We start from the raw sequence: 23,353 nt of genomic DNA, 5'->3' as shown, positions 1-23,353 counted from the left end.
TGTGAATTATGGAATTTTTGCTTAATTTCTATTCACTGTCCCCCCCCCCCCCCCCTTTAATTTGTTCCTCTTGCAGGGTACTGCAGGTTTCTTGGTACAGTCTTTGGCCTCTTTACTATAAGGAATTGCTTTTAGCAGGATTAAACGATAAAATCACTTTTAATGCTTTTATCCTCCACTATGGTACTCTTAGGCACAGAACTGTATACTATTTTATTCAACCAACAAAAAACGGGTTTTATGTCCGTTAACTAAGAAACGGACACAGATTCCGTCAGAATTACAACAAAGTGTTTGTAAAATTACGGAAAGTTTTTATATTGCATGGACTCGTCTAGAGGGGGCGGAGCTGCCCTGATTGTGCCGTTTCAGTTCACATGCCAAAGGAACCTCGGACACATAGTTGCATGGATGCCGGCCTTGCCACTGCACCAGCACACCTATGTGCATTCCCCACATACAAAGTGCAGTAAATATATCCTACATGTATCTAATTCAAATAAGGGGGAAAAAAACTCTTATTTTGGGACACTGAGACGTTTATTCTGGCCGAATGAAACGAATATTACGTTTGCCAATTTTATTTTTTTCCCATTCCAGACGTTATTTAGTCGTAATAAACTCCAGATATGCCCAGAATCATTTTTAATCATTTTGAAAAAAAAAAGAAACATGACGTAAATTTTTTTATAAGAAAGAAAACACTTTTTTTTTTTTATTTAAGGAGGTGCATGTTTCTATACTTTCAGATAATTAATCCACCACCTTCGGGCATCTCTGTAGTAAATCGTAGCGTGATGCAGGTCTCTTCAAGAGTGCCAAGGAAATATAGTGGACACCTTAGAAGGGTCAAGCTGGCAAGTTGAGAGACTGACCGTTTATGAAGAACGGAAAGGGCTGTCGTGATACACATCATCGCTTTACTTATCCACAAGCTCCATAGTCGACATAATCACCACCTCTCCCCTCTAGCCTTCCTATTAAAGAAAAGTGAATCTATTCATGCGAAAAAAAAAAAAAAAAAACAAGCGAAACAAGTACATTCTATTTATGGCCGTCTTTCTATGGATCACATTTTACATTTAGGTTTCCAACATTTTCCGTTTTTTTTTTTGGGGGGGGGGGGGGATTTGGCAGCTGCTACAGAAAAGCTTAATTGAAATGCTTCCATCTTTATAGGACAAAAGACATGAAATACAAAAAAGTAGCATAGCATATATTTTCATTTTCCTTGCCATTTTTTGTACCTTCACGCTACATTTCAATAAAATCTGAAACTAAAATAGTGTACTACATTTTCTTACAAAATTTGCAAAAATGTAACCCTTTTCAAAACGTTATACCAATAAATAGTTACTGTAGGTGGTGTTTCATTGTAAACTTCAAAATGATGTTAGAAGCATAATGTAACTAAATGTTACTTTAATGTGAGTGCTCATAACATTGCTTTACAGTTATGTATTGAATGTTATAACGTTTTGTACACAACAATACCGTTGTATGTTTAATTTAATCATTACACTAACATTAAGAACATACCTAAAACGTTGTGTGTTCCATTTGAACGTTGCTGTAACATTTACACTTAACGCGAAACGTTATTTCAACTTACACAACAAAAAATAATGTTATTAAAATGTTTTGTGCTACCTGGGATATTTATGACCAGCACACGTAAACTTTACCTTTCCCGTAAAATATTGATTGATTGCCCACTCGAAGTACAGACGCAATCGTGAGAATGGGGGCCGGGCACTTCCTAGGTTTGGGAACGAAAAATCAGGACAGACTTGTGACGGACCTTGCGTAGTGTGTGTGCCTTTAAATAGGGGGTGGGTGCCCGTTTGCAACATGGACACATGCTCTGAAGTTTCCCGATATGTTCACTTCATTTTACTTTGTGTTATGTGTGTCGGAACCTTGTGTGACTTGTATGTGTGCTAGCCTTCACGAAAGAAACCTGTCATGAGCAGAGGTCGGCATATTAGGTCGCCCTCACTCACCCTCACCCTCACAGCCACACTCACCTAAGCCCCTCACTCACCCTCACCCTCACAGCTACGCTCACCTTCAGCCCCTCACTCACCCTCACCCTCACAGTCACACTCACCTTCAGCCCTTCACTCACCCTCACTGAACCTCACGGCCCTCACGCACTCACCGCCCTCACGGCCCTCACGCCCCTCACCGCCCTCACGGCCCTCACGCCCCTCACTCACTCATGGCCCTCACGAAACTCACCGCCCTCACGCCACTCACCGCCCTCACGGCCCTCACCGCCCTCACGGCCCTCACCGCCCTCACGGCCCTCACCGCCCTCACGGCCCTCACCGCCCTCACCGCCCTCACGGCCCTCACCGCCCTCACCGCCCTCACGGCCCTCACCGCCCTCACGGCCCTCACGCACTCATAGCCCTCACGCCACTCACCGCCCTCACGGCCCTCACCGCCCTCACGGCCCTCACGCCACTCACCGCCCTGACGCCACTCACCGCCCTCACGCCACTCACCGCCCTCACGCCACTCACCGCCCTCGCGCCACTCACCGCCCTCACGCCCCTCACCGCCCTTGCGGCCCTCACACCCCTCACGCCCCTCACGCACTGATGGCCCTCACGCCACTCAGGCCAGCTTCAGATGGGGCTATTTCGCCCAGAAACTTTACGTACGTCGCAACACCAGCAACACGGGCCGCCCGCGATCACACGCAGCGACTAATTGCTGCAATTTGCCATCGTCATCATAAAATTTTATTTTTCTTGCACCATTTAGACACAATTACAAGTTATAAACGTGTTATTATGCATTTAAATCCCGTTAAGAATACTAATGCACCTTTCTGAAACAGTTTATTTCCAAAAACGATTGATTTGAAACCAGAACTAAGTCTTTCGGTGTCATCATCACCAGCACGAGGCATCACGTGAAAATTTTGCGTCCCTGATGGATGCAGCCGCTTCAAATGTATTCCAATTGCTCGGAGTTGCTTGCTTATTTCGAGCCGGACCCGACCTCAGCAATTCGTGTCGATCTAGGGAAAGCTAGAGAACAACCCGTCATTAACACCAAAATTGCTGAGAAAGATGCTCGATCTGAAGGGGGCCTCACGCACTCACCGCCCTCACGCACTCATGGCCCTCACACACCTCATGCACTCACCGCCCTCACGGCCCTCACGCCTCTCATGCCACTCACTGCCCTCACGCACTCATGGCCCTCACACCCCTCACGCACTCACCGCCCTCACACCACTCACGCGCTCATGGCCCTCACGCCACTCACCGCCCTCACGCCCCTCACGCACTCATGGCCCTCATACCCCTTATCGCCCTCACCGACCTCATGGCTCTCATGGCCCTCACGGCCCTCACCGCCCTCACGGTCCTCACGCCCCTCACCGCCCTCACGGCCCTCACCGCCCTCACAGCCCTCATGGCCATCACCGCCCTCACAGCCCTCACGGCCCTCACTCACCCTCACACTCATGAATTTTCCTGGTTCAAAAACTCACTCACCCTCACCTCACCTGTGAAGATGAGGGTGAGTGAGGGTGAGTGAGGGCCCTCATGAGTGAGGTTTGCCGAGGTATGGTCATGAGTAGTGCTTGTGCGGTCTTTTTTTGTTTCGTACTCGTTCGTGAGAGGGAGCATTTCGTTGAAAAGGCAGAGACGTCTGCAGGCGTGATGGACTGTAAATGCTACTGTGCCGAGGGGAGGGGTGACAAACCTGATTTAAACACAACAGTTCATCCAGCCAGAGACATCTTTATTCTTTATTTTGCCTTAACTACTGCGGTTTGAGCTAGTTTACTTGCGGGCAACATAGGGCAACATGTGCCAAAAGTACAAATCATCAAGCTTTCGACGCATTTCCACTCAGTCCTGAAAATTAAAGCGAATGCGCTCAGCGGCTATCCACTTCTCTGGGCAGACAACGGAGTCTCCCCAGCGACATCCAGTCAGAGCCATTTGGCCAAGAACCTGGGCACAATGGTCATTGTCCCGGTCAAGATGTGGCTCATCGTTTTCATTGAATTTTATGTAGAAGTTCCGCATCCTGCCATAATCTGGTTCAGTGTTCTTGAGTGAATACGGACATTTGATTTCGAAGACTTCATACGAGAGCTGTTCTGGATCATACCAGCCTGTCAGGTGTGGCACCAAGCCACGGGAATCCAGGGTTTACTACTAAACCGCAGTGTTGGAGCGACGCATTGTGCTTGAAGTTAGTCATAACAGCTGTATAGCGGTCCGCAGCCGAACTTTAATTTCTTAGCCCATGCTGAACTGCACGAACATGCGAGATGCCTTTTAGCTCGATGAGGTTCCACAAGCCCGTTTCTGCCCACTGTTCTCGCTTGGATCCACGACCAAAACTTGACGCGGTTAATCGGTTGCACCGCGCGTCACGCCAGTGCGCACTCCGTCCTTGCTGTCTGGAGTTCAGTTCGAGCTCCCTGGCACTTTCCGGCGACACTTCGATCGCCTGCGACAAACGGTAAAAGTCGTTATAGCATATGAACACAACACATCTGTGACACCTCGCCGCTAGATTACCGCATTTCTCCTGGCCCACCAGCCTTGCTAAGAAGTGATTGTGCAAACAGTTTTTCTTTTCTGCTTGACTGGAAATGACAATGCAGGATGTTATGCCTAATGCATAAACCTGCAGGGCAATCAAGTTTTGCTTGACACGTGGCACAACCTAACCCCAAATATCTGCAACATCGAGGTGGCCCTTTCGCCATGTTCGTTATTAGTGTGCAGTACTGTGGAGTCTCTCTTTCCACTTTGTCGGTGCTGACTTAAGCAGTCTTTTTTTGCGTATGGCTACAGCAGTCGCAACGCTACCGACTGTCTCCGCGCAATTCCAGATGACTTCACTGAAGGGCAGCTATCGAAGGCATCGAAGGCGTGAAGGTCCGAAGGCTTAGCAGGCGAGAAGCCAGATTACCATTGAGGCTGTGGGAGAAACAACACCGTTAAGGATTGACAATTTTCATAAGACATGGAATGCCTGTTTCACATGCAACGACTCTACGAGTCAAACTGGTGCAACAGCAGGCGCAATCGCAGTGAGAGTCATCGCAACGGTTGGATTCACATGTGCTGGCCACCGTCGCAATGTCTGTCGCAGCGCCACGTGTTTGTTTTTGCTTACAATACAATGTGTACGCCTTCATATACATGAATATATCACGTTTACATGAATTAAACGAAAAGTTCACATTTTTACATTGCTAATATAAGACTAGGCATTTCAGTTTTAGCCTTGCAACGTGCATGGAACGCTGTCTCCTGGTCACGTGGCACACAGCAGACGCTGCCGACGCTGCTACAGGATTCCAGCTGGGTGGAACTTTGTCGAAGAGCTGCTGCGACAGTGCCACTGCAATTTTAGTTAAATAGAGACAGGAATCGCAGCACGTGAAACGGGCTTACAGGTGGCATCTCGCACGCATAAACATAGGCAGCAGCAGCGTCGCGAGCCGCACTGCCGATCAATCGACGGTGGCGCACTCTGACCAATACCCAGCGGGTATGCGTCTAATTTACCTTTAAAAGGTGCGTGACAATCTCTGAAATAAACAGTTGTGAGTCAGCGCTCGTCTTATGTACTTCCTTGCTCGGTGACCTAGTCTGCGCTGCTACGCATTATGTCTTACGATCATACCAACGAGTCCAACAACGTATTGTACTGTCTGCCATGGTTGCCGTAGGCAGCACTTACGGTCAATATTTGCCTTTCCTCCGCACTGAACGTGCCAGAGAATGTGTGCTGTGAAGTCCCATCGAAGAGGGAGAGCTCCGGCACTGAAGTTGCAAGGCCGATCCCTCCAGAAATGTCTGCCGAGGTCCACATCTTGTAGCCGGAGGGTAGCATTGCCTGCTGATAAGACAGCGGTGAACCAGCAGGTGCAGGCCCCAGTCTTGTGTCCGTTAGCGGCCCTCGGGCAGCCAGTAGTACTGCGCCAACGTCCTGGTTCCCAAGGCTCTGGAGAGTTTTGCCCAGTTCATGCAGCAACTCCAGCTGCCGTTGCTCGTCCTGCTTCTTGGCGCAGGCATCAAACAGCCGCACTGGCATTCGTGTGGGCACACCGCCTTCATGGGCCTCATGGGCCTAATGCCTTGTCGTTAGGGTGACCATATTTTTCAAGGTAGAAAACGGGACATCCCAGCAAAAAAGCGGGGGGGGGGGGGGGGTATAATGGAATTCTACATGATTCTATATCCGTGCTATATCCAGTAACTAAATATATAATATATATATATATATATATATATATATATATATATATATATATATATATATATATTTCTACACACGTGTCTTCGCGAGAGAAATTGTGTTTGTAGGCATGAACAGTTCTAAATTTTACACTTTGGCAAAATATTTTAAAGTATACCTAAAAAGGTTATTTTTATAAAATATACTTGTACCGAATAGGCATTGTTTCGGTTTGCTTCAAATCGCTTGGTGCCAATTTCGAAACTATGTACTCCTGCGAAAACGGGACATATTTCTTTATGGGGACAAAAAGACGGGACGGCAGAAGTGGACCTCAAAAACGGGACTGTCCCGGCCAAAACGGGACGTCTGGTCACCCTACTTGTCGTCGAGGGCGCCGCCACTGTTGTGGGAGCTCGGTGCACGACAACTCTGGCGGTTTCTTCTTGTAGCCTTTTGTCTTCAACAAGATGATCAACCGAAGAGACGAGAATGTGGCTGCACGCACCGCTTGCTCCAGCAGGGCACTCACAAGTTGCACCTGTCACTGCACCAGTGTCAAGCCTAAATGCGACTTGAATTTTATATGGCACTCCAGTTTTTTTCTGGCTCCTGAAGCATGTAGCTTGTTCATAGATGACACCGAGCCTGTTGGGATAGCAAGGAAGAATATGTGAGCTGTGCTAAATGCCTTGTTTTGGTTTGTTTTTTCTAATGGTAAACACCTTAAGGGCAGCAAAAAAAAAAAAAAAAAAGGCACAGCCAGTGATCAAAGAAAGCGCTCATAAAAAAATGTGAGGTGGGAGCCGCGTGTGGAATCTTCTCTGGGCTAGTGCTCATATAGGAAAAAAATTAAGTACTCGACTAAGTTATAGTGCCGCAATCTCCTGGTATATTCTCACTTGCCAAAGTTCCAGTGCAGGTGTTCTTAGTTTGTTGTAGCATGCGTTCTACGTCAACGGTTGGGTGACATTGCGAACTAGATAAGAAGAAATACGTTGACCGCTTATACATTGGCACACTTGCGGGCTATATCACCGGGAAGCTACGCGCGCGCTTTGTTGTTGTTAAATTCGTCTCCTTTCATTCAGTGATGTAAATACGTGCCGAAAGCTAAGGCCCATTTCAGACACAGCGTAGTCGGATCCCGCCGCGAGCCCAACAAGCTCGCTCCGTCATGGCATACTAAGTAAAGCCTCCCATCGGTAACAAAAACTAAGCTGGCTCGTGAAAACCACCTCACTTAAGCAACGTTTCAGCATACCACCGAGCATCGAAAATCGTTGACTTCTCAAGAGTTCAACGCGAACGCAAGAGCGCCGCTTTGGAAGAACTGCGTTGCCCGGTTGCGTAGCAGATACGACTCCGGCGTTGCTACGACTAGTGCAATAAAGGGACGACGTGAACAAGCGTAGAAAGTATTTTTTTTCGCTATGTTTACAAAGGAACGTAAGTTACGCAACGGTATTCACGTACCTCGAGTCGCAGGCGCTCGTCATCACTGACGAAGGCAAGGTGTACGCTTCGGTGGCAAAGGCGTATACGACTTGCTCCGCTGCCGTGACGATGGCGTTTCGGAAGCGCACAAGGCTTCTAACACGCCCTCAGACGCCCGTGGTAAGTCGTCCAGGTTATTACGCCACATTACGTGACCAAAAGACGAAAAACTCCACCGTTCGTTCACTGCTTCGCACGCTTCGCTGCCGCCGGCTTGCCACAACGAACAGGGCGACGCTCTCAGTGTCGTCAGACCACCGAGCAATTTCACATAAAGTCTATTGATATGCAAACAAACAATGGGATCTCAAGAAAAATACCTCTGGTTTATTTATAAATTCCAGCCTTGTTCTAACCTGGTTTATTCGGTATTCCAACCTGGGATATTTAGATTCCAAGCCTTAAATTTTTAGGTTAGACGCGGAGCACTTTGCAAAGCAGTGGCTTCAAGCAGTTTCTTTTAATACGCTACCCTGCCTGTCATAGTCATGCCTATGTTGACTGGGAATGGCCGTACAAACTTCTATATTACAATCCTGGAATGTTTTGTATCACGGTTATCTCCTGTAGCGCAAATGAAACTCCAGCGAAAATTTTGCTTCATACTGAAAAAGAAGAAATTATATGTCCCTGAGTAAAAACAACCATGGTGTACTTTTCTTTTTTTATCTCCGCACCTTGTTTGACGTAGGTTTTTGATCCTAAGCTCAAGGTTTGATGTTACAAAAGTGCATTACTCGTGTCATTCTTATTTTCATATTTTGTTATTATTTATTACGTAAATTACGCAGGTGATGTTGTTTGCTTGTGCTATAAGCACATTTAAGCGGTAAGATACGACCGCCTCGCAATGATTTTGCCATTTCCCTTGTAAACTTTGTGATATTTGTAGACACTAATTCAATGTTTGTAGTTTTCTAGTATCCGTATAGTTTTTGGCTCATGCAGCACAAACCATCGGATCCCGTTATGTAGCTGGCCATTTGTGATTTAACTTAATAAATCCTTTTTATTTCCATTCATTGATGGCGGAGACCGAGGGAAAAAGCTACCCACAGACAGCTTGACGAGCCCTCGGCCCCCTTATCATGGCAGCGTTGAAAATGATACAAATATCTCAGAGAAAGCATGTTACAGAATTAAAGGATCTAGAGGTTTCTTAAACAAACTTAGTTCCTTTACGTGGTAAGCAAACAATATCAGAAACAGAACGAAAACACTCCAAAGACAGCTTTGTCAAAGAATTCAAGCATCTATAAAGAGCTTCTAAAAACATATATCATGGCGCAATTTCGACCGCGAACATGCTGCATCAAGCACCAAGAAAAGCAGGTAAACAAAAATATTCACCTCCTATGCAGAAAATACCTTTTTCATGTTGAAATATGTAAACACTATCTTAGCAAGCAGAACCTTATAGAACTACAAGTACGTTGACCTTAGCTTGGATAATGAAGTCATACTCAAATCGATATTGTTGTCAATATGATCATTCAGAGTTTTGGGAAGGAAGTATTTCAGCATTTGGGTTCCGTAACTATAGTTCTACATACATCCACCCTCTAGTATTCGCTATGACGGGTTGAGAAAGTGGGATCGTTCCTAATAAATGAAGCCAGCGATTCTAGATTGTGCGTGTTACGTTTTAATTATGATCGAAAGCTCTGACTTAACCTATAGGTATACAAATCCAAAATGTTTACAATTGAAAGTCTCTCAAACAACGGCAAAGCATGGCAGTCGTAAGAGGTATTACAAATAGAGCGCAACATCATCTTCTGCAATACATGAATTCTTTTACAGCGAAGCTGTATACCTCTACCAGCCAAGGAAATTTTCGTGTCGTCGTTGTACACTCTAAAAAAAGGGGTGTCATGGGGTACACCCATAAGGGTTATAAGTGCTTGTCACATATACTACACCCTTTGGGGGAATACTTGTACACCCCAAATGTGGGATTATGTGTACACCCGTTGGTGTGGTGAACATGTACACCTTTTAGAGCGCAGCTCTTAAGGCTCTTTCACACTCTTGCAACCGAGTACGACCAAGAGAGACCAGACCGGTTTTTAAGCCTTTTGCGATCTCTTAGGACCAGCTCTGCAGCAGCGCGCCCGGACCTAAGAAGTCGCAAGAGGATTGAAAACCGGTCTCGTCTCTCTCGGTCGTACTCGGTTGCAAGAGTGTGAACGAGCCTTTAGGGGCCCGTTCCCGGCTTGAGCGGCGTCGGCGTAACCAAGGTCACCCCAAGGTCACGCGACCCATCCCCCAGGCTCACGTGACACCCAAAGTCACGTGACCCCCCGAAGTCACGTGACACCTTCCGAGGTCACGTGACCACCCCCAGGGTCACGTGACCCCTTGCCACGGTCACGTGACCTCCCCGATGACGTCACCGACATCCGAATCGTCATCGTCATCATCACTGATGACCTCACCGGCATCCGCATCGTCATCGTCATCATCACTGATGACGTCATCAGTGACGTCACTGATGACGTCACCGGCCTCTGCATCATCATCGTCATCATCACGGATGACGTCATCGCTGACGGCACTGATGACGTCACCGACATCCGTATCGTCATCAAAGCTGATGACGTCATCGGAGTCCGCATCGTCATCGTCACTGATAACATCATCGGCATCGTCACGTGACCTCCCAAGGTCACGTGACCCCCCAAGATCACTTCACCCCCCCCCAGTACCCTTCCCTCCTCCTCCTCAAGAGCTGCGCTCTAATTCAGTGTTACAGGGAGTTGTAAACGGCTTTCACTTTTTTCTACACAAATGTCTCTCAAAGGGAGCACAGGTGCACCACATTCAATGGTGTACGGCTACACCTCTTTCTACACCCGATGAAATGAAAGGGAACACAGATGCATCCTTTTCGAAGGTATACCATTGCACCGCTTGATAAACCCACCTCACTTGTTGCAAAGGAGTAGGTTGCAGTGCACTTACGATGGAAATACCGGACTTTAAATATGTAATCCGAGATATATGTCGACACGGGCACTGCAGAACCACACAGACACAAAAACGAAAAGAAAGGGGTCCGTGAAGATTCAACACGATGTGGCAGAAGCACTAATTTGCCGAACCGGACACTAAACGCATCACATGGGTTCCTTGGGCTTTTTTGAAGAAATCGCTTGTTGCCGATATACGCTTAGGACTTTTCAAAGACTGGAAATATTGGTACACTCGAATGCGTTGTCGCGGACGAAATCTACGGCAGCCCCGCTGGTCGCAGCACAGCACACAAGAAACTAGGCCGGGAAGCAGACATTCCGAGATCGGGGAAACCTACTACGTCATCCGTGAAACCTTCACCACATGATCACGCTCCTGCCGATACCCGCGCCCAGACAGCGGCTCGAGGGATAAAAAAAGCCTCCGGTTCATTGGTCCGGCGACTGCGCACCTTCTTCCACGCTTTCAGCCTAGGGAGAGAAATAGAACGAGTGGAGAAGAAAAATAGCAGCTCGTGCAAGGCCCAAAAGGGGGCGCCCTCGCAAAAGCTTATTTTCAGGGGCAAACAATGAACACAACGAGAGGATTTTTCAGTTATATCCTCTTGAAAGTTCGACCGAAAGTTAATAGTGCAGTAGATGCTATCCGTGGCCTTGGCCTTCAGGCAGGTGCCGTGCTCTGCCTTATCTCTAGCTTGGAGACTGTAGTCACATGACCCTACCCGGAGAAACCGATTAGCCAAAAAAGTGAAAGCCGTTTACAACTCCCTGTAACACCGAATTAGAGCGCAGCTCTTGAGGAGGAGGAGGGAAGGGTACTGGGGGGGGGTGAAGTGCCCTGGGGGGGGGTCACGTGACCTTGGGGGGTCACGTGACGATGCCGATGATGTCATCAGTGACGTCACTGATGACGTCATCCGTGATGATGACGATGACGATGCGGATGCCGGTGACGTCATCAGTGACGTCACTGATGACGTCATCAGTGATGATGACGATGCGGATGCCGGTGAGGTCATCAGTGACGTCACTGATGACGTCATAAGTGACGATGACGATGCGGACTCCGATGACGTCATCAGCGATGATGACGATGCGGATGTCGGTGACGTCATCAGTGACGATGACGTAATCCGTAACGATGACGATGCGGATGCCGGTGACGTCATCAGTGACGTAACCAATGACGTCATCAGTGATGATGACGATGACGATGCGGATGCCGGTGAGGTCATCAGTGACGTCAGTGATGACGTCATCAGTGATGATGACGATGACGATGCGGATGCCGGTGACGTCATCAGTGACGATGACGTCATCGAGGAGGTCACGTGACCTCGGCGGGGGGGGGGTCACGTGACCTCGGGGGTCGCGTGACTTTGGGTGTCACGTGACCTTGGGGGTCACGTGACCCTGGGGAAGGGGTCACGTGACCTCTGGGGGTCACGTGACCTTGGTATGACCTTGAGGGGTCGCGTGACCTTGGGATGACCTTGGTTACGCCGACGCCGACGCCGCTCAAGCCGGGAACGGGCCCCTAAGAGCTGCGCTCTAAAACAAGCACAGCGTCCACTCTACTGTCAATACCGAGTGAACTGGATAGCTCCATACTTCCTAAGAAACTGCCCAACCCAAAGAGTGACCCCCAAGGGGGAATCCAAGTACAAGCTGATCGGGGCGCGTGGCTAGCGTGGTGGTGCACTGATACACCTAAAGGTTTTCTTTAAGGGAGAGGAGGATGCTCATTGTCGGTGTACAAGTACACTGGCTGGGTAACGGAGGGTGCATCTTTCAGGACAAGGGTGCATGTGCGCCTGATGCACCCGACTACACCCTTTTTTTCCTTAGAGTAAAGCAAAAAACTCCCAGCGAACAATTGAAGGCAAAACAGGATATCTCCTTTGAAATTAGGCAAACAGCATACAGCTCAGTATTCGTTTCAATAAAGAAAACCACAGGATGCATGATAAGGCGCGTGTAACCAATAGGAATACCCTCCCACGCGTTCCGGTATAAGATTAAGGTTGCAGCTGCTTCGAAAGGGGTTGACGTCATTCGAGGCCCTCGTGTGAAGTGCGAAGCGCATGATGGGTGATAAAGGCGCCTGCTGCCGCGGCGACGGCAGCGTGCGACGTGGGGAGTGACGTCACTAGCCTTTCATTATAAAAGAACTTTTACGTTCGGACGCAGCGGATGCTATACGAGCTATCTTGGCCAATCCCGCTCTGTGGACGTGACCAGTGATACGCTTTGCGCGCGTCGCTGTGCCCCCTCTCTAAGGTCACGTGACACTCACAGAGCCTCTGATTGGCTCCGATGGCTCGTAACATCCGCTGCTCTTAAATGTAAGATGAAACGGAGTATAGCAACGGATTTCATTGTTGCTGCAGCACCGCGATGATTAGGCCACGCATAGTTGGGACTCCCGAGGAGCAGCGTGAACACTAGGAGCGGCAAAAAGGGCAAAAGAAACGGCAATACGACCAGCGGCGGCGTGCTGAGACCGGCGGCGGCATTTCGTGTAGTGCAGTAGGCAATCGTTGCAGGTGATAGCTTCGCTGACCAACCGCCTTCACAGCGTGGTTTGGAGCCCCAATGTATTCTTTAGGTTGGCAATTATAATTGCGCCCCGCAAAAGGTAGCAATAACCAACATGCAAGTAAAACAGAGACTTCTACAGTAATTATTTAACTTTTGTAGGAAGTATGGAGCTGCGACGTCGTACTAGACCTACTGTCTGCGCTGATCTAGATGTAACATAACCTATCTGCTTACTCCAAGTCATGTCCTCCGCAAACAACACTCCACGGGTTTTAAACGAGTTTCTTAATTTAATCATCCATTAGTTGTATAGAACCTGTTTCGAAATATAGATTACTTTATTTTTCGGGCGAAAGAGGACTGCCTCGGTTTTTGCAGTATTAATCTTCAAGAAGTTTCTCGACGCCCATTAATGCAGTTTAACAAGGTGTGATTTGCTATAGTTATAATATCATCGGCTTGTTCACCCGGGAAAAACAGGCTCATCTGCGTATATAACAAACTTTGAGTTCGGTTTAATGCTGGTGATATCATTAATATAAATATTAAAAAGAAGGGGACCAAGTATTCTTCCCTGCGGAACCACCGAGAGAAGAGGCTTTACTTCTGAGCAGCGTCCATTTATGTTAACGTATTGATGTCTGTACTGTAAATAGGAACTGAGCAGAGAAAGGACGTGTCCTCGCACACCGTAGTGCTCGAGTTTATGAAGTATTTTCTAGTTTAGCAGATCAAAAGCCTTTGTAAAATCAATAAAGACCCCGAGTACAATTTTTCTCTCGTCAAAGTTTGTAAAATGAATTCTTTTTGTGTAAGTAAAGCAGATTCAGTAGAATGATTTTTACGGAAACCAAATTGACTGGGAATGAGCACATCGTGTTTATTAAGAAATACTGTCAAACGATCATGCAATATATTTTCCAATACTTTTGAAAAGATAGGTACGATAGAAATAGGCCTATAGTAACCAAGATCATTTTGTTACCTTTTTTGTATATAACAGACACCTTAGCGACTTTCATACGTTTTGGGAACACTCCTGTCGCTCGGCCTAGGCGTCCACTGTATTTTTTTTTTTTTTAAATCAGGCAACCAACACAAGGCATGGTGGTCGGTGATTACCTTAAATGGACGTCCAAAGATGTGCGGTCGAAACTTGGTTATAGCCCAGATTACAGATAGGCATTCGTTTTCTGAGATGGCATAGTTCATTTCGTCTTTTGACAGTGACCTCGAGTGGAGGAGCAGGCGCCAAAATCTAGAATTCCATGGCATTCCGCTAACTAATAATGAAGACTTGCTCGAGAAGATAAACGACGTAGCAGCTAAGATCGGTGTAGCAGATCTCACAGAGCCGGAGGTGGTGTCAGCACACCGGCTCCCTCCGAAGCTTGGAAAGGTTCCAGCAGTCATCGTTCGCTTTGCAAAACAGCAGACTCGAGATGAATGGCTCGAAAAAAAGAATGAATTAAGAAAGCAGCGGTGTGATATCTACATCCAAGAAAACATGACCCGTCAAAACAAAGAACTCCTTCACGCCGCGAAAGACTGGGCGAGTGCCAACCGATTCAAGTATGCATGGCATAAAAATGGAAAGGTTATTGTGCGCGAAAAAGAATGTGGATGACCTTGCAAAGATTCGATAATTCAACATTCTTGTTTGTCTAATATGTTAATTCAGGTCATCTTGCGAGATGGCGCCTACCAATATTCTATTGCCGCGAGAACTTAAAATATTTTTGGGCGCTAAATGTGCATCCTCACTGAAATGTTTTCATCTAAACACCAGATCTGCCAAAAATAAATCTGCTGATTTGGAGCTTTTTTTTGGATGAGCTGGATGTCTCTTTCGACGTAATTATGCTATCGGAAACTTGGTATAAACGTGATAGTGATGCTTTCAAACTTCCTGATTACAATACCCATACCGTAAATCGGCCATCTCAGCGCGGTGGTGGTGTTGCTATGTTAATTCATAAATTAATGAACTACGAACTTTTATCTGAGTATTGTCGCTCTACCGATGACTATGAGGTACTGTCGATAAAAATAGATAAACATGTTGTGTCAGTATTTTATCGTCCCCCAGACGGAAACTTTTTAAAGTTTTGTGAATTTTTGGATAGCTTCTTTATGTATATAGAAGAAAAACAGTACAACGTAATTTGGGGAGGGAATTTTAATATTGACATGTTAACCGATAGTAGTTTAAAGAGGAATATTACTACGCTTTTTCAAGTAAACGGTTGCGTGAACGTTATAGATCAACCAACACGTATTACTACCACGTCAGAAACGTTGATTGATTTATTCATTTCCAATTTTGAGCTATGTAAAACAAAATCAGGTGTGATAGCTTGTGATATCATAGACAATTTTGCAACTTTCTTTTGTTTAGATGAAAATATAAATAAACGTAATTACCCTAAACTTCACACTCGGGTACAAAAAATTATCAGCGACAGCCTAGATAATTTCAGAGATAGTTTGAACAGTGGAGACTGGACTCCGGTCTTAAACAAAGCTGATGCGAATCAAGCTTATGAGACATTTCTTTGAATTTTCAAAGCTATATATGATAAACACTTCCCTTATGTAAATGTTAAGCGCTTCAAGAGAGCTCGAAAACCATGGATAACTTCAGAATTAGTTGTAAAGATTAAAATAAAAAACAAACTATATCAATCTTTCATCACAAGTAAAGACCCAGAGAAGCTTAATATGTTCAAGGCATACAGAAATACTTTGAACAAGGAATTGAAGAAAGGAAAAATTATCTACTATCACAATTTGTTTAAGGGCACAAGGTAAGTCCTATACTCCCCATGCATTTGAGGCCAAGTTGAGGAACAGTTTTCTCGGTGACTATTAGGAGTATTTCTGTCATGCATATATCATTTTGTTCGAAATATTGTGTCTTATCCACTGAACTAGAATTATTTGAACCAATCTAAAATAAGTTTTTTTAATATTTTTTTTATTCTAGTAATGAAATTTTATGTTTTTTCATCTATTAAAACTTTGTAACTCAAAAACTGCTAGGTGCACATTTTTAATTTTAGTTCAGTATTTTTGAACACCCATGTATGTGGTAGGAATAAAAAATCAACCCTCTATCATGTCAGGTTAAGGAAAAAATGGTACCTATGTACTAAAAAACACTGTTTTGAGATAATTGAGTTTAAAGTAAAACAACTGGTGAATAAAGAATTTCTATTGGCACCAACAGCCTTACAGTCATTTTTTCAATAGCCGCCAGCTTGAAAGGCATTGCTAAAGTCATATCTTCGCCTTTAGGCTTATCGCCTTGCTTGCCGGGCCTCTTTTGTGACCTGCCATGTCGCTTGGTCCGTAAAGTATATTAGAGTGATGTCAACTTCCCTCAGCGACTTGATGGCTTTCCAAACAGGGTTCCATCCACAAAACTTCAAAACATTGGCTTGTGCAATGCTGCCACCATTGAATAAAGGAACAGCATTCAATGGCGCCATTTTGTCGTTATGAAAACACAAACACTTGAATGTACACACGTTACACACCTGGGAAAAACGTGCACAGCGTCTCGTGATTGTCTTGGTTGAAAAAAAGCTATGCAATAGTTTTGAAATATTTTTTTTAGATTATCTGTTACTGGACAAGCTTTTAGGTCTTGTGTTGATTTTGTTTTGTTGGAGAATTCATCGATAAACAGGGAGTGTATCCCAAAAGGAGGCGTAGTCACCTGCTACTTGCTTTCGGAAGAAGTGATTTTCAGCCCGCAATATAGCTTTCCAAAAACACTGGGACAATGGAAAATGTGCAGAAAGAACTAAACTTTTCAAATTGCGAAAAAAACTAAAATCGATTTTTTTTTCAATTTTACCTTACCATGTGCCCTTAATTATCGGTGTGCTTAGGCGGGGCAAGCCTTGGACACTACACTGAAGCGGGGGGTACCAGAAAGTTATGTCCTTGTTCCACGGCTTTTCAATATAGCACTCGTATCATTGGCTTAGGACTACTCGCATATCTCAGATGTTCACTTTCTGATATACGTAGATGATGTAACAGTGCGGACCACTCACCCCTCTGTAGAACGTCGAACACGGAGCCTGCAAGTGGCATTGGATTCTACTGTAATCTGCTGAAACTCAGTAAGGCTCACCCTCTCACTCGAAAAGCCTGCCTACATGTCCATTCCTAATCGTTGGGCCGCCGCATGCTTCCTTCTAATCCTCTTAGACGATCCCTCGCCGATCCAGTGCTGACGGAGGTGTCTACACTCCCCGTGCTTGGCGTGGACTTTACTACCTAGCTTTGGCTCAGCGTCACTGTTGTTTATTTAATCTTTACATAATATATACATTACAGCATACAGCGGGCACAACCGACCGGGTTGGGGCCAGAGCAGTCGAACGTCTTGTGCCTGCGCGCGTGCACCAGTTCACCGGCATCCCTGGATATCCTCGGTTGCCAACACACAACATCCCTCCCCCCTAGGTCACATAGTCCTTTAGGTAGTCGGGACGTCGCCGTTGTCGCTGGGGACGATTTGACTGTTCTTGCGCAGGCGCTGAAGTTGGCAACACTGTTTGGTGCCTCGGTTCATGGGGTGAAGCAGGTGAACGTTGTGGGGAAGCTGGAGGTGTTGCCACTGGGGTTGACTCCTCAGGGAAGTCCGCTTGACTCGTAGATCGTGGGCACTCTTCCACCGATTCATTCCTAAGCGATGGCTCGCTTGGTAAGGAGAGCTGCTGAGGTGACAGCTCTGTCGTAGGCTCCTCCTAGTCCAGGTATGTGCTCCACTCCCGTCTCCGGATTTGGTCCACGTGCCGCTTCCAGAAACGACCGTCGATGGTGCGAACCTTGTAAGACACCGGACCGGTGATCTCAGTGATGATACCGGGTAGCCACTTGGGGCCTGCTAAATAATTGCGGATGAAGACTGGTTCTCGCGGCTCGAATTCGCGTACACCTTGTCTTCCCCGCAGCGCTTGTTCCTCTTGCTTGTCCACCATCTCTGCTTGTAGGTCTGGGTGAAGCCGGTCCAGTGCAGTACGGAGTCTCCGACCCATCAACAATTCCGCCGGACTCTTTCCGGTCGTTGAGTGCGGGAGAATATGCTGACTCAAAAGAAATCGGGCCAACTTGGTGGCCATGTCGCCTCCTTCCATGCGCCTGAGGACTTGTTTAGTTTCTTGGACCATGCGCTCCACTTGGCCATTTGACGATGGATGATATGGCGCCACCTTAACGTGCCGGATCTGGTTTCTCTGCAAAAATTCTTCAAATTCTTGTGAGACGAACGCTGTCCCATTGTCCGAGACTATAGTGTCGGGAACACCGTGTGTTGCGAACAGCACTCGCAGCCTTTGACACACTGCTGCTGACGATATGGATGCTATCTGTATGACTTCCAGCCATTTCGAATGCGCATCCACCACCAGAAGAAAAACCTTTCCTTGGAAGGTTCCTGCAAAATCGATGTGGATTCGGGACCATGGGCTTCTGGCGAATTCCCACGGATGCAGTCTTGCACGTGCAGGTTGCGGCCTTGTCTCCTGGCAGGGCAGGCAGGTTCGGACCTTCCTTTCGATATCTTGGTCGATACCCGGCCACCAAACTGTGCTTCTGGCAAGCGCCTTCATGCGGACGATCCCGGGATGCGTGGTATGCAGCAGCTCCGAAACCTGGTCTCTCGCTTGCTCTGGAATGATGACTCTACATCCCCACAGCAGGCATCCCCGATACTCCGACAACTCGTGCTGCCGTCGAACAAATGGCTTGAACTCGTCCGGCAGCCTGCCTTGAGGCCATCCAACCCCCGTCCAATGTCGAACTCTGGACAAGGTTGGGTCGTTCCGGGTGCATCGGGCAATCTTCTGGGCATCCCACGGAATCTTCGGCGCAGTCTCCAGCATCCGGACTTCAAAAAGTTTCTCGTCAGTTGAGCTGTCTTCCACAGTTAGAGGCAGTCGACTCAGTGCATCCGCGTTCCTGAGCTGATGAGCAGGCCTGTACTCCAGCTCGTAGTCGTAAGCCGACAACATTAACGACCATCGCAACATCCTCGGCGACAGCACTTGAGGCATCGGTTTTGCGTGATGCAAGAGTCCCAGTAGAGGTTTGTGATCGGTCACGATCCGAAAATGCCGACCGTAGATGAACTTGTGGAACTTTCGTATTCCAAAACCTATCGCCAGAGCTTCCCGGTCTGTCTGTGCGTAGTTCCTTTCGGCAGCTGTCATAGTTCGAGAGCCATAGGCTACCGGTACCTCCCGGCCTTCGCTATCAACGTGGCTGAGTACCACCCCAAGTCCGTACGGAGAGGCATCACATGCCATGACTAGTGGCTGGTGGACACTGTAATGGGCAAGGACGTCCGAAGACTGCAGTAGCTGCTTGGCCCGCAGAAAAGCCTCTGCTTCCTGCGTAGTCCATCTCCACTTATGGCCGTTGTCGAGCAGCCTGTACAAGGGCTCCAAAGTCTGTGCCGCTCCCCGTAGGAACCTGTTGTAGAAGTTGAGTGCCTCTAGGAACGCTTGCAACTCCTTCTTGCATTTTGGCTCGGGTGCCCCATAGATAGCCTTGACCTTGTCGTCTGTCGGCTGTATTCCTGCTTTGCTGACCTTGTATCCTAGGAATACAACTTCATCCACTCCAAAAACGCACTTGTCCCTTTTTAGCCGGACACCGTCGTCTTGAATTCTTTGAAGCACAGCTTGCAGACGGGTGTTGTGCTCGGATTCATCTTTACCGCCTACCAGGATGTCATCGAGAAAAACTTGCACCCCTTCCAGCCCTTGCAGCAGCTCTTCCATGTACCTCTGAAAAATAGCGACTGCAACAGCTACTCCGAACTGTAGGCGCGTGACACGGAAAAGTCCACGGTGTGTGGTGATGGTGAGAAGGTCAGCTGTTTCACTGTCAACTGTTAGCTGCAGGTACGCTTGGTCTAAATCAAGCTTGGAAAACCTTGCACAGCCTGCCAGCTTCGCGAAAAGTTCCTCAGGTGTGGGTAGGGGGTAGCTTTCCCAACGGACCACAGGGTTTACCGTACTCTTGTAGTCGCCACAGATTCGCACTGTGCCATCCTTTTTTACCACAGGTACTATTGGAGTCGCCCAACTGGAATGTCGGACCGGTTCCAAAATGCCTTGCCTGATGAGCTTGTCCAAGGCTTCATCTACTTTTGGTAGTAAGGCAAAGGGAACTGGACGCGGTTTGAAAAACTTGGGCTGGGCAGTCGGTTCCACTTCTACTCGAACTGGTGGTCCCTTGCTCTTGCCTAGACCTGGTTGGAAAACGTCGGCGTGACGACTCAGCACTGCTGCACTGGACGGGCTCTGATTGTTCGTTGCTTCTTCTAGCTGATTGACTCTCAGCTCAATCCCAAGAGCCTTGAACGATTCTCGGCCAAGCAAGCCTACGCCTGCTCCCTTGATCACGACGAGACGCAGTCGTTTTTGACGCCCTTTATAGGTGACTTGGACCATCACGGAGCCTAGCACCTTCAATTCCTGCTGGTTGTACGTGCGAAGACGTAGTTCACACGGTCGCAGCTTGTGCTTGGACAACCGCAGCTGACGCATAGTTCTCTCGTTGATCACGGAGCACACCGCTCCTGAGTCGACTTCCATCTCGAGAGGGTTCCCGTTCACTTCTACGACCACGCGGATAGCAGGTTCCTCGGCCGTCATTTGGAAGATTCCAAAAACATCCGCTGTTTCACTGTCGCGCCGTCGGCCGTTCTGGCGGCTGCCACCCGTAGGCCTAGGCGTCGGTGAGGACTGTTTCGCTTTTCGTCGACAAACTTTCACGATATGGCCCCGCTGCTTGCAAAAGTGGCACTGTGCGTGTCGAAAACGACACTCGTCTGGTGCGTGTGACCCTCCACAGCGAAAACACTTGCCAGCGTCTTGCTGTGACTTCGACGCAGTCCTTTCTCTTGCTGCCTCGGCATTAGGCTTAGCTCTCGGAGCCATTTGCTTACCAACACGACACACATCGCTGCTCCCTGCGGACGCCCCCCTGATCTTTTCTGTCTGGTGGTGGGCGTACTCTGCTGCTATCGCCTTCTCTTTGGCCACCGCGAAGGTTAGTTCCGGCTCGGAGAGAAGCCGTGGCTGAAGGGACTCTTCCCGGAGGCCGCAGACTAACCTGTCTCGGAGCATGTCGTCCAACGTTGGCCCGAAAGCGCAGTGCTCCGACAGCCGACGAAGCTCGGCGATGTAGTCGGCGATACTTTCTCCTTGACGCTGGTCGCGCTTCCCGAACTGGAAACGCTGAACAATGGCGGACGGCCTCGGGTTGAAGTGGGCCGCCAGTCGCGAGACGATGTCGTCGTAGCTCGTCTCGGAAGGTAGAGCCGGTGAGCAGAGGGAACGAACGATGGCGTACGTTGCCGGCCCGCAGACCGCGCACAGGATTGCACTCTTCTTCTCGGCTGACTTGATCTCATTTGCGATAAAGTAGAACTCAAGTCTTTCGTGGTACAGTGGCCATGTTGCACCGGTGCTCGGTGCGAACTCTTCGATGCCGCCGAATGCCGGCGCCGCTGATGCCTTTGCTTCTGCCATGGCGCCGTGAACGGCGCTCGAGAAGGTCTTCCGCCGCAGGTTGACTCCACCTCGTCGCCAATGTTGTGTATTTAATCTTTACATAATATATACATTAGAGCATACAGCGGGCACAACCGACCGGGTTGGGGCCAGAGCAGTCGAACGTCTCGTGCCTGCGCGCGTGCACCAGTTCACCGGCATCCCTGGATATCCTCGGTTGCCAACACACAACAGTCACCTTGGTTTCGCGCCAACCGCAAGTCAGCTTCCAGCATGCTGCACATTTTCCGCGGGGTCTCGAAACGGGAGGGGGGGGGGGGGGGGGGGGCCTTGCTAGATTGCCTGGATGTTGGTCAGCGCGATATTCCAACCTCGCCTTATTTACCGCACACACTTTCAGCGCCTTACCCAGGCCAACTGGGCCTCATTGGGAACTCTTAATCGGGTAGCCACGCGGGTCATTTAGGCGCAGTTGAACACATTAGACGAATTGATTCATCAACGACGTCAAGCAGGGGCCTTGAAGACCGACGTAATACCAGGCTAGCGCTGCAGGCGTCGATGGCGGCGAAACAGTACGATCGAACGCTGGGGCGAGGCTGACTCCACCTCGCCACGTGGAGCCCCTCTTGTACACACGCGGGCTTCCGGAACAAACGGCGTAGAAGATTCGGCGCGTAGAACATTCTGACCTCGAACATGCAACAGAGTTCTCGAAGTTAGCAGGACGCGACAATTATAAAAATAACAAAAGGTGCCTCCGTACTAGGCATCGAACTTCGGCTTGTTGGGTAAGAGCCAAACACGATAACCGTTCGGCCACGGGTGCGCTGCTACTTGGGCAGCTGCGCGCGCGGCAATATTTGCATCAACTGAAGTTTGCTTCAGAGATCCTTGAAATATGGTACGGGGTATTAATTGGCTTAAACCACTTTTTTTTTTTTTTTTTTTTTTTACGAACGGCAATTCCTATTTGGACTCCAGTCGCCTGCAGTCACTTTAGGCACTGTGTGGAGAAGAACAACCATGAGCTCACTAATGGTCGCATGAGGTCGAAGTCTAACATGTGGTCCAATTCTTGGCGGGTTATCTTGAGACGTTTTGGAGCTAGTCGTCGAGCCCGAATACAGACTGGCGGTCCTATCGTTACAATGTGAGGTGTTACATTTTGTTTAAGTGGCCGCATAGTGTTGCATGGTAGAGCAAGGTCCGGAAAGTTTTTGAGGAGGTCATCATAGATAGAAATGTTGTATTGAGAAAATGATAAGCGTCAGAGACGTACTCTGGAAATTATCCCTGGAGCAGCTGTCGTATCGTGAAGTCGAAAATATGTGAGTTACGCATGTCGACGGAGAAGTCAAAGTACGACAAAAAATATGCCCTTAATATTGGATGATGCACGTCAGCAATAAGAAAAACCCAACGAAATATTTGCGAAAAAACCAGATTGAGTGAGGGATTTTTGACCGTACGTAGCAATGCCAGATCTATTTCTTGCCTGAATGTTTGAGGTGCTCCGAACTTTTCGATGAAGAGCGTCATATGTGACTTGGCTACCTGCCGAAGGGAGGC

The 23,353-nt window shown here is 47.9% G+C and overlaps 1 protein-coding gene and 1 pseudogene across 1 annotated transcript; both read right to left on the bottom strand.

Annotated features, from left to right (window-relative positions):
- Positions 1-3,806: 3,806 nt before the first annotated feature.
- LOC120841089 lies at positions 3,807-7,242 on the bottom strand (annotated as a pseudogene).
- A 10,700-nt stretch (positions 7,243-17,942) lies between these two features.
- On the bottom strand, positions 17,943-22,243 carry LOC121835912 (uncharacterized protein K02A2.6-like). The gene is made up of 2 exons (XM_042290454.1): positions 22,190-22,243; positions 17,943-19,102 (listed from the first exon to the last, which is right to left on the bottom strand). Exons 1-2 carry the CDS (start codon positions 22,241-22,243, stop codon positions 18,005-18,007), a joined length of 1,152 nt encoding a protein of 383 aa, XP_042146388.1. The 3' UTR covers positions 17,943-18,004.
- Positions 22,244-23,353: the final 1,110 nt, after the last annotated feature.

The sequence above is a fragment of the Ixodes scapularis genome, unplaced genomic scaffold, assembly GCF_016920785.2.
Source record: "Ixodes scapularis isolate PalLabHiFi unplaced genomic scaffold, ASM1692078v2 PGA_scaffold1__304_contigs__length_218370807, whole genome shotgun sequence".
Classification (NCBI taxonomy): domain Eukaryota; kingdom Metazoa; phylum Arthropoda; class Arachnida; order Ixodida; family Ixodidae; genus Ixodes; species Ixodes scapularis.
This window is presented reverse-complemented; position numbering and strand designations above follow the sequence as displayed.